The sequence below is a fragment of the Macaca thibetana genome, chromosome 6 (genome assembly GCF_024542745.1).
Source record: "Macaca thibetana thibetana isolate TM-01 chromosome 6, ASM2454274v1, whole genome shotgun sequence".
Classification (NCBI taxonomy): domain Eukaryota; kingdom Metazoa; phylum Chordata; class Mammalia; order Primates; family Cercopithecidae; genus Macaca; species Macaca thibetana.
In genome coordinates, this window is record NC_065583.1 from 152076167 (window position 1) to 152088678 (window position 12512).

At 33.7% G+C, this 12512-nt stretch overlaps 1 protein-coding gene across 2 annotated transcripts in view; it reads left to right on the plus strand.

The window, feature by feature from the left end:
- The window catches only part of LOC126955961 (cadherin-10), a 164803-nt gene that overhangs the window by 106876 nt on the left and 45415 nt on the right, over window positions 1-12512 (plus strand). For both annotated transcript variants that reach the window (XM_050792723.1, XM_050792722.1), the window contains 3 exons: window positions 7554-7848; window positions 9417-9536; window positions 10485-10652. In XM_050792723.1, coding sequence (XP_050648680.1) covers window positions 7554-7848; window positions 9417-9536; window positions 10485-10652 — 583 coding nt within the window. The remainder of the gene's footprint in view (window positions 1-7553; window positions 7849-9416; window positions 9537-10484; window positions 10653-12512) is intronic.

The window sequence follows — 12512 nt, forward strand, 5'->3', positions numbered from 1 at the left end:
AAGACCACAAGGAGATAATTTTCATAATTTGGTGACCTTCAAAAATATAAGATTCCAGGCTTCTAAAAGACTATGAACCTTCTCTAAATCATTTTCTCAGTAACTCTCTTTACAAGTGATAAGCTAATACATGAGAAATAATGTGTCTATTTTGTGTTTTATGTATCACTTAAGGACTTACAAGGCGGGTACCTTAAGTTATGTACTTAAATTGTTGACCTTTGAAGCAATTAATGCCTGTAAATATATTTTTAAAATTTCTGGCCTTGGAAGCAGATAATGCCTGTGAAAGTCTGTCTCTGAAATAAATAACTGCCTTCAATGTAATCTCAATATCTTTCCAATGCTAGCAAATAAATACATCCTGGTTGAGATGCTTCAAGATGTGACATAGCAACATTTTTAGCAGGACCTGCCTTCTAAAATTATATAGCATCCTCATGAAGAAGTCTGATCTCTTGTAGGTTCTTCAGTAATTCAAGTTGACTTCAAAGAGAGCTCCAACATCTCCAGGACCATCCCAGACTGGACACTTTAGTCAGAAGTGGCCACAAGCACAAGGCCAACTTTCAATAGGCTGCAGACTTGGAAGACTAAATGGGAAAGAGGAATCCCTAGTTATTTAATCCAGATCCTATTGACATTTTTCCTCTTGGAGGAAATCTCTGGGGAACCCTGTCAAATGTGAAGAATGAACCACTTAACTTTTTTGCCCAGAACTAATTTATGCAGCTATGTGTGCCCACCCATCATTTACATCTTCAAAACTTGCCTCTGGCCCCAGAAAGAAATTATTCAGAAAAGTACTTATGAATCTAAATCATATACATGGGCAAATTATTATAGTTGTTTTTACAATCTATTTCATTGTTAAGCTTTTTTTGCCCTCTCCATTTCCATTTTTGTTGTTGTTGTTGTTGTTGTTGAGACAGAGTCTTGCTCTGTCTCCAGGCTGGAGAGCAGTGGCGTGATCTTGGCTCACCGCAACCTCTGCCTCCCAGGTTCAAACGATTCTCCTGCCTCAGCCTCCCAAGTACCTGGGACTACAGACATGCACTACCATGCCCAGCTAATTTTTGTATTTTTAGTAGAGACGAGGTTTCACCATGTTGGCCAGGACAGTCTCGATCTCTTGACCTCATGATCCGCCTTCCTCGGCCTCCCAAAGTGCTGGGATTATAGGCGTGAGCCATCGCACCCAGCCTTCCATTTTTGAAGGAAGGATTGTTTTATCGAGATTCATGAAATTGGTCTTGTTTTTCTGTATACTAATATTAAAACTGTGCTCTGGAGGGAGCAAACTACACTTGGAGGACTATATTGCCAGTATTACTCTGTAATCTTCCCATACTCCATCCAGTTCAAGGTTTTCTCCCATTCTCCTCATTTTTCTTCAGCCCCAACAACATGAGTAACTAACTACTTATTTATTTCTGACCAGATTGTGTTTGCTGGCTTTGACATGCTTTCAGCTGCTTTCTCATGCCAGACAATTTTTCACCTATGTGTTTTTGTTTTTTTATTGGGTGCAAATTTAAAGTTATTTGATTCAGTGCTTTATTTTCCGTGTAATATTATGTTTATCAACTGGAGCAATAGAGCAGAATACTAATGATGCCACCGGGAGAGGACAGCATATTTGCCACATTCTACATTTTTTTCGACAAATATAAAATACCTTGGCTGTCTGAAAGAAAATCAGGCATAAATTATCACTGTAAGTTGAAAAATCTATTAAAAAATTTTGTTATTTCAGGTTAATGTATGTAAAAACTTAGCATAAATTGTTTAACTCAGATACTTAATGTTATAATCCTTGTGATTCATTCATCAAAATTTATCTAAAAGCTAGTCTATTACAAATATATTTCTAATATAATGCTACAAATATATTTCTAATTATCTCTGCTTTCCCAGATTTTGGAATGAAATCAAATACCAGCAAATATCAATATCTAAAATGGTATCAATATTCTGAATGAGAAATAATCTCACAATATAAGCAATATGAGTGTCTATTGATAGATACGGTTTTTTCACTATTTTAATTTTTTCTTTATTTTTCTTCTAGCCAATGGTGAAAATAAGAGTAAAATATTTTATATGTTATCCTTTTGGTAACAAATCACTTAAATTTTCTATACTTTGTAGTTTTTTTTTTTTTTGGTAATATTTCCTCATTTAATGTAACTTAAAAATGAATTGATATTAAGAGTTAAAGATTTGCTATGGTGTGAATATTTGTGCCCTGACCACCATGATTCATATGTTGAAATCCTAACTCCTAAGGTGATGGTTTTAGGAGGTGGAGCCTTTGTGAGGCACTTAGGTGTGAGGGTAGAAACCTCATGAATAAGATTAGTGCTCTAGCAAGAGTTCCTCAAGGAAGACCTTTTGCCCTTCTACCATGTGAAGATACAGCCAGAAGGTATCATCTATGAGCCAGAAAGTGGGCCCTTACCAGACACCGAATCTGTTGGCACCTTGATCTTGGACTTCCCAGTCTCCAGAATAGTGAGAAGTATATTTCTGTTGTTTATAAGCCACCCAGTCTGTAGTCCAGTCATGCATAGCTTCACCTTCTGAGAAATGCATCATTAGGCAATTTTGTCATTGTGCAAACATTGTGGAATGTACTCATACAATCCTAGATGGTGTAGCCTTCTACATACCTAGGCTATATGGTAGGGCCTATTGCTGCTAGGTTACAAACCTGTACAGCATGTTATTTTACTGAGTACTGTGGGCAATTATAACACAATGATAAGTCCTTGTATATCTAAACGTAGAAAATGTACAGTAAAAATACAGTATTAGAAACTTGTGGGACTACTGTTGTCTATGCAATCTGTCATTGAAATGTTTTCACGTGGCCCATGATTGTAGTTTGCTATAGCAGACTGAACAGATAAAAACTAAAATGTCCTACCAACATTGTCCCTATATTTAAGTGTAAGTTTATTTCATTTCCACTTGATAAACAATTGATTGGATATTCTTCTCCTCCTCTTTAAAAACAAACAAAAAAAATGCTCTTAAGCCAGATAGGCTGCAAGACCCCTTTAGCTTATAAACTTCATTTTATACAAAGAATATGTTTTGCAAGAAATGTTATAATATTATCAGAAAACTGACACATTTCAAGTGACCAGGCATTCATTAAAAAATTTGTTTAAATTTTTCTTTAAATTCAATCTATCATTTGGTTTTAAATATTAAAATTAATATAAACAAATGTAATAATGTATTATGATTAAAAAATGTCTGAATAAAAAAATTAAAGAATGGGAAAATGACTTTTAAATGTGCAGGGCAGTACCAGTTGTTCTATTTTCATCAGTTGTCATGTATCTTGCCATGTCCTTTATCTGGTTGTGAATTTACAAGGAACACAGCAGGTTGTGAATTTTTAATAGACTTTTCCCAAGGAAAGAAAAGGTCAGTATTAACATAAAATTCTTCTTAAAAATGTGTGACACAAATGTTTCACACCGAAGAACAGGTGTTACTGAGGAACTAAAACCACAATAATCTATTTTTTTTATATTTAAAGAAAACTTAATATCTCACATAATAAAATAGTAACACACAAATCAATATATTAGTCCTATCTTTCAAAGTAGATGCTTTAAGTTTTTTGACATGTGACCCATTGATCCCAGCTTCTCAGCAATGTAAACTCTTTTGTTCAATAAAGTGTTTGTTTTTTAAATCCAAGTATTGTTACCTGATATCCAAATAAAAAAGGAAGAGTCATGAGAAAGCTGCAGTTATAAAAGGCTAACCCTTGCCTGATCATTACTCAGTGTATGAATTGGAATAGGAAATAAAATTGTGCCACAGACACACAAAGAATGAGGGAAGGTGGTAATACCAGAACAACTGTTGAAAAAATATGCAGAGTAAGAGAAAAATTAAAAAATAAAGAGAAATTTAAAAAGAAGATGGGAAGCTTAGGAAGGGGACTATAACTCAAGAACTTTGTCCTTTGGTCTGTTTCTGTAACTGTTAGGAAATCATCAATATCAATAGACCTGTTATTACTTAGTTCTTGTATCCCATCAGTTTCATCTACAAGAGGAGCTATTCCCTAAGTCTCAGGAGATCTAGAAATTCATCTTTCTGCCTCCTTTATTTACTTGAAGAGTAAAGCGTGGCCACAGGAAGAACAGATCGTGGCTTTGAAAAACATAAGAAGTGTAAGGTTTTTTTTTGTTGTTGTTGTTGTTGTTGTTGTTGTTTTTAAGTTGTATCACCCTACCAATAAACATTTTTACATGCCAGGATCACAGTTTTATTATGTGCAATGAGATTATTCACATAATATTATTACAGTAAGTATCTCTTGTAGTTTCTTTACTTGTCCATGTATCAAATATGTTTTCAAAGACCATCTTTCATTAAACATACACTAATGTCATGCCCTCAAATATGGTCCTTTTTGCCTTTTATTCTAGTGCTAGCAATCACTTGTTTCCCTCTGTGACTTTTTAAATGCACATTATCATTAGTACAAGCTCTAGTGGCTTGAGAAAATCGTATAGTAATTCTGTCGTCTTAGAATCGATCTGTATAAATTCTAGTTGTAATTTGCTTCTCTTAATTGTATTCCCATTGGTGAAGGTAGAAATCCTTTCATTTTCAGATTCTCAAAACCACAGTCTACTTGCAAACTCCATCTCTTTGATTCCCTACTACCATGTTCAATTTTCTAATCCAACACAAACTCCCACAGTATGTGGTCCAATTATAAGATTTAATTTTCACTCTCTGTAGTATAAGTGAAGATAATAAATCCTGCTATGATTTATGTTCCAAAACTGAGCTTTATAAAAATTAAAATCTCACCATCTTAGCAGCTTTTTTGTATGTCTAACTGATTAGAATAGAGAAAGGGTTTTAATGACCCCTATCTTGCCTTAGATCCTTCTTCATTCCAAATCTATATTCTATATTTATGCAGTGTTCTTCCTAAAATGCAAAATTAGTAACATATAAAAATTCCCCAGGTTCAAACCTCTACTCATTCTTTGATAACTTAGGTATTGTAAGCTTAAGAAATCCTCATTCATTCCTGGGGGCTTTTTTAGGGGCTGTCTTGTGAATTTCCATTTCACAAAATGTTTGAATATTCCACAGAAACTGGAATTGTTGATTTGGATTAAGAAGTACACGATTCTTATGAGTATAAACAAATATTTCTCAATTAAAATTATTGAATGCATAGGGAATAAATATAACTGTCAACTATAAAACATAACGTTATCTGATCAAATTATTGATAATATCAATAATAATTCCTGAATTATTTTGATTCTCAGATAGAACAAGAAACATGCAGTGCTTAAATCTGTAACTTGGAAAATTGCCACTGTGTTGCACATGCATATAATTGGAAAGTTTCCCAGCAACTATGTACATTTTCAGTTCCTGTAAAGCATCAGTCTTGTGACTTTTTTTAAGAGTGGTTTCCTGGATAAAAGTCACATGTTACTTCGGAAAGCTTTTTAGTTAAAAGGAGTTATTTCCTGAGCTTCTCAACCTTACTTTATTGTTTATGAATAGCTAAAAATGTAGTAAGAAACTATTTGCTCCCTGACTTCTTTATCTTTTTCTCCACAATATATGTCCATTTGGAGTTTTCTTAATCTGTTATAGCTGTATTAATAAACAGTTTATCCAGAAATGTAGTTTTATCCAGAGTTGATGGCTCAGTGCTAATTACTACTTCCATTAACCAAAAAGTAGACTGCTTTTGTAGACCCAGTTATAACAAGTAATACAATACATTAAAGATAAATATGCATAACATTTTATTTATTTTAAATATTTTGGTGTCTACATAAAAATGTTTTCAGGGGCAAGTTCATTGAAATAAGTTCTCATAAGTAAAAAAGAACCTTTCAATTAAATAAACTAAAGTCTTCTTAAATAGGAAGTAATTGGTTTAAAATTCAACACTTAATTAGATGAAAATGAGTGTTGATGTAAACAGTCTAAAGAGGAAAAATGAAACATTTAGATAAATGTGTAACTCTATGTATTTTTTCATATAATTGAAGATTACTGTCTTGAATTCTTAATTCTATAGACTGTAGGTTAGTGTGCCTATTCTGATTTATGTCTACATTTTATATAAATATTAAAACACAAAACATGTCTATAATGATGTCTGTTGTAATCAATGTTTTGTAGAAATTAAGATCTACAGTTTTTAAAATATTTCTTATCAAATGTGTAACAACATAACAATTTGTTGAAGCATAATCACATTGCACATAATAAAACTGTGATTCTAGCATGTAAAAGCTTTCATTGGTAGGGTGGTAACACTAAAAAAACCTTACACTTCTTACGTTTTTCAAAGCCAAGATCTGTTCTTCCTGTGGCCAAGCTTTACTTTTCAGAGTAAGAATTCTATATGGGGCAGGAGATGTACCCATCTGGCAACTGCCTGTCCATTTCCAGAATTCTCAAGGTCATTGGGGCCTATTACTTCTTTCCCAAACATTCCGGAACTTGCTTCTAGGTTTTAGAAGAGGCTCTTCTTTAAGTCCATTGCCCAAAGGTTAGACTCAGTGACTAGTACATGTATTCTTAAGCCTATTGGCTAGCCTTCAGGGCAGTTGTTGAAAAATAACCTAGATGGAATTTATCCATGACACATGGCCTCCTGGAGTGGCATTTGCACTAGGATGGTATGTACATTGGGTTGAGATGTGCACATGAAGGTATGCAGAGCTCTTTGATGTGATGAATTGATTCTCAAAACTTCAGTGTGGTTATGTTAGAGGCTTAGGAAAAGGAGCAAGACACAGGCCTTGTATTGTCTTGTTCCTGCACAGAATTTGTCCTTGTAGGTTTTTGAAAAGGTAGATTTGACAAGGTAGGAGGCTAGAACATATTTTATTTTATAGTTCATTAATTTGATTTATAACTTTAAAATATAAAGACATGTGTTATGTAGATATCTGTCTGCTCTGAGTACTACAAATATTTGTGGGGTAATCACTGTCTATTGTATCAGCAAAAAAATGATGTACGTTGTTTTTAAAGTAAGAGCTTTGTCTCCTACAACTTTGCTTGTCTTACAGTTAAGATATTACTAATTCATCAACAGAAATATAATAGCTAATAACAAGTTTATAGCAGATGAGTTTTTTGCATATTATAAGAATAAAATAATCTTCCATTCACAGAAAGAGATGAGAGAGCAGTGTTTACACCAGCCTATCAGGACTGATATCTTATATCTGAAACAGAATTTATTTGCCCATGAAAATGAGTATTTACCAAGCAAAGAGAGGAGCTCGGTTTAATTTTATTACATTTTTTTCATTTAGGATAAAAATTATCCTGATATATAAAAGGCTATTCATATTCTTTAAAGTGTATAAATGAGTGTGATCAAACTTATTCAACTCTCATTTCAAGAACTACTATAGGCGACCCCATTGCTCAGTGATGAGACTTGAAAAACCTTCTGTGAATTCTTTCAGCCTCATGTACCTTTATACATTATCATGGATATACTCTTTTTTTATTTCCCTTAGCTACATTCAGACCAAGATAAAGGAGATGGATCACTCAAATATATCTTATCTGGAGATGGAGCTGGTACTCTTTTTATTATTGATGAAAAAACAGGTGATATTCATGCCACAAGACGAATTGATAGGGAGGAAAAGGCCTTTTATACTCTACGTGCACAAGCGATTAACAGAAGAACTCTGAGGCCAGTAGAGCCAGAGTCAGAGTTTGTGATCAAAATTCATGATATCAATGACAATGAACCCACGTTTCCGGAAGAAATCTATACAGCAAGTGTTCCGGAAATGTCTGTTGTAGGTAAGTTCATTTACAACATTTATTATGGTATTCAAAAAGTGTTCTAAAAATCAAGAAATTCTTATAGTAGTATAATCAATTAATTGAAATCCTCTTTGATTTGCTACCATGAATATATATATATATATATATATATATATATATATTTTTTTTTTCTTTTAGGAGACAATCAGAAAAAAAGATCAATGCAATTTACACTTCCTACAGATTTGTGAATCTTTATAATACTTATAGGTAGACACTCTCCTCAAAAATCAAGAAAATATCATTGAACTTCAGTAGAAAATTGTGAAAATAAATTGTTTTTTGTCACTTGGATTCAGATAAAAGTTGTGTAATTTTTTGATCCCAAATATAATATAAATATATTTAGAATACCATACAGGTTATAGAATCTTCACATATACTCTAGTCATAATTTACCAAAAGATTTCATCTTGAATATGTACTATCTACCTATTTCAATTGAGGAAATTGATTAGATTCTTTTTTATTAAATATCATAAAATATCCTATCATTATGATTATCATATATAAAACTCTGCTGGTATCTTTAAAACTCTTTGAAATCTTATATTCAAAGAAGCCAGTTGAAAAGCCATGGTTAAATACATACTGATACAGAATTACCAAGTTAGATTGTGGAACCTGTAAAACATACGGCATGAAAAAAAGGTAGAAATATAACATTCAAGAAAATAGAATTTCTCTCTTCAGTGTACATAAATGGGAGATGTATCAGTAGGCCAAGAAAATTAAAACTGCATTAATTTAGATATAGAATGAAAGGCAGTGAAAAGCATCAGAGAACAGTGATAACATTTTTAGAGAAATATGTTTGGATTCAGTAGAATAGACACTTTTCAAATATGTGTGAAGTTGTTTAAACTGATTAAACAAATCTGAAGCTTTTTTTTAACTTGTTAACAGTTATAATAGCACATTTTCAGACTCTGCATTTCTCAAAAGCATTGTTCTGGGATTGTTATTTAATATTTGCTTCATTAAATCCCAAGAACTTTTGGCAGTAATCTCACTATAAAGTCCTTTTAAATATCTTGAACTTTATTAAATAGATTTTAGTAGTTCATGGGACTTGGGATCATGTTGAATTGTTTCTAAATTTAGAATTTAATCTATTCATAAAATTGTATTCTAGAGCAGATGTTAATTATTTTTAGAGTTAATTAGTGGAGAGCAGGAAGAACACACTTACTCCTGTGTGATTAGATATGCCCTTTACACAAAACAAATCTATTATGTGAAAATGAATTTCAATATCCAACTTGAGCATTTGTAAAGTAATTGTATTTATCATATTCTGATATACTAGCATTACTTATTGCATGCATACAAAATAGGCATGTTGACTAAATAAATATTATGTACTTGAACTCAGAGTTTACCTGTAATAACACTATATTAATGTACATATTCATCCAAATTGTATATGAAAGTTTAAGAGGTCATTATTAAAGCCAGAAATCATTCAAGTCTTCAATGAAAACCAGTGCTTTTGCTCCTCCTTCTGGTACTGTGCAGAACTAAGCTGAATTTGGATACTTCAGGTACTTCTGTGGTGCAAGTCACAGCTACAGATGCCGATGACCCTTCATACGGGAACAGCGCCAGAGTCATTTACAGCATACTTCAAGGGCAGCCCTATTTCTCTGTGGAGCCTGAAACAGGTCAGGAATCATGAATTGCTGTTTGTTCATTTGATCATCTTTGTGACCTTTATCAGTAGAAAGACCATGGGAGAATAAGAACAAAACTTTAACGTTAATACTCACAGTTGAGTGAGGATGCAACACTTAAAGATGTAAGAATTCAAAGTTAAATCATAGAGTGAACTAATGGAAACCTCTGTGTAGATATTTTAACATATAGGCTTAGGCCACTCTAAGCACATGTGATGTTGCTAGGAAATGGAAACACAATACAAATGATATTTCCACAGATTCACTTTTCACTTTTATAATTTTTTTTTTTTTTTTTTTTTTTTTTTGAGACGGAGTCTCGCTGTGTGGCCCAGGCTGGAGTGCAGTGGCCGGATCTCAGCTCACTGCAAGCTCCGCCTCCCAGGTTCACGCCATTCTCCTGCCTCAGCCTCTCGAGTAGCTGGGACTGCAGGCGCTCGCCACCTCCCCCGGCTAGTTTTTTGTATTTTTTATTTTATTTTATTTTATTTATTTATTTATTTTTTTGAGACAGAGTCTCGCTCTGTCGCCCAGACTGGAGCACAGTGGCGGGATCTCAGCTCACTGCAAGCTCCGCCTCCCGGGTTCACGCCATTCTCCTGCCTCAGCCTCCCGAGTAGCTGAGACTACAGGCGCCCGCCACCTCTCCTGGCTAATTTTTTGTATTTTTTAGTAGAGACGGAGTTTCACTGTGTTAGCCAGGATGGTCTGGATCTCCTGACCTTGTGATCCACCCATCTCAGCCTCCCAAAGTGCTGGGATTACAGGCTTGAGCCACTGTGCCCGGCCTCCACTTTTATAATTTCTAGACAATAAAAATGAGTATGGAAACATGTCTTTCAAAAAATCACTAGCTTAAAAATACTTTTTGTGGACTTAATAAAATAATAATGGAGATTTCAGTGAAGATAATGGAAGTTTTTATATTTTCTCAAGGTATCATCAGGACTGCTTTACCAAACATGAACAGAGAAAACAGAGAGCAATACCAAGTGGTCATCCAGGCCAAAGACATGGGCGGCCAGATGGGAGGTTTATCAGGGACAACCACCGTGAACATCACGCTGACAGATGTCAATGACAACCCGCCACGTTTCCCCCAGAGTAAGCACTCTTTAATGGTCATTCTGCAGGGCAAAAGATTTAGAGTAAAAAGAGACAAAGAAAAAAAAACCAAAAAGCAATTGTCATTCGTTTAATTTAAAACATACTAAAAATGTGCTACAAAAGTAAAGGTGTACATGCTGATGAATTACTGTTATTATAAAATAAAATTGAATATTTCAAGCATATTTCACTCAGAGACGGGAGGACCTATGATCCCAAACCTCTTCATATGTGAGCTTGGCATCTATACTTGTAGTTTTAAGAACTGTTTCTTTCAGCTAATAAAATGAAACAATGTTTATTAGAAAACAAACTAAGTCATAATTTTACAATAAACTTATTTGTTTCGGTTTCAAATTTAATAATGAGGATCCTAAATTGAGGACACAGTTTTTCAACAAAAAATCTAATTTGACAAATTATAAGGACTAAGCCAGAAAGCACTGTAGAGGGAGAACCTCAGAAACTATCTGACTTGCATTTAATGTTATTATGTGTGGAGTGATAAACTTAGTACAACATTTTGTATTCCTGATCTGCACATAGATCTATTTTGAACTGACCTCTCAAATTCTTAAAATAGATTAAGAATAGGTTAAGAACCTTTAGCTCCTGACCATAAAAACACATGCATTTGTTCTTCTTTCTTGTACAAATTTGATAGATTACATGTCAACTCGCATACTAGAGAGGATGGTATCAAATCTCAATGGAAACTCCCAAATTTTTGCTTTGCCAGAAGATCCTGTACTTAAAGATAGAATGTAGGGTCATCAGAAAAGTGACACAAAAAACATATTCGACTACCATCTATGTCCTGAATTTTCAGTATATGCTGAATATTAACCTCTGAATTGGTCCCCCCATTTTAGTTTGTAATTGACTTTAAATACCTTGTGACAAAGTACTAAAATTTAAAGGCAATAGCTTTTTTGTAATATTTGTATCTTTATATTAAAGGCCATTGCTCAGAGGAATTACTGTCTAGAATTAACAGCATTGTTTTGACTCTTCAAAAGCATTTTTTTCTCTTTTCTGTACTATTTTTACCTAACTTTGATTATTAATAGTACCTGATTCGAATTAAATTGTTTAAAAGCATGTATTTGGAAAGATTTCAAAATTCATACAGCATTTTCTTGAGCAGGCTAATCACATGCCTATGTATTTGTGATGGTTGTTTGATTAGATATTTAAGGTGTGCCCATCAGGTCTGCTGGTATGGTGCTGGGCCCCAGAACTCATAGGGAAAGGCGTGTGCTTATGCTTTTTTCAAATCATTAGGTTTCAGGTCCAGGTTACCTTTAATATTGGTAAGAAAAATAAAAGCAATAATAATCCTGCATATTTCTTAGAACACGTTTAAAGATGCGTGCTGTTTAAAATTTAAATTTCACATTTTACATGTATTTTTGACCACCTCTTAGCTCGAGCCTTTTACCAGGAGAACGAGCATGCAAATTCAGCACAATAAACCATAACAAATTAACTACATAATCTACAATGAGCAAAACTATTACTGGAAAAAAAAGTATTTTATCGGTAATAAATTTCCTTTGGGAGTAGTATTGTATTTTACATTTTTGGGAACATATATGCACATGTGTCTAAAATACAGTCCATTTACAAATGACACATTCAATAATTAAACTAAATCTACCTCCAACTCCAAATGTACAGTACAATACATTTAGAGGATTTTAGATCATCCCGTATCTTGTCTCATTATTATTATCACTATTATATTATTATTTTGAGAGTGAATCTGACTCTGTGGCACAGGCTAGAGTGCAGTGATGCGATCTCAGCTCACTGCAACCTCCACCTCCCAGGCTCAAATGATTCTCCTGCCTCAGC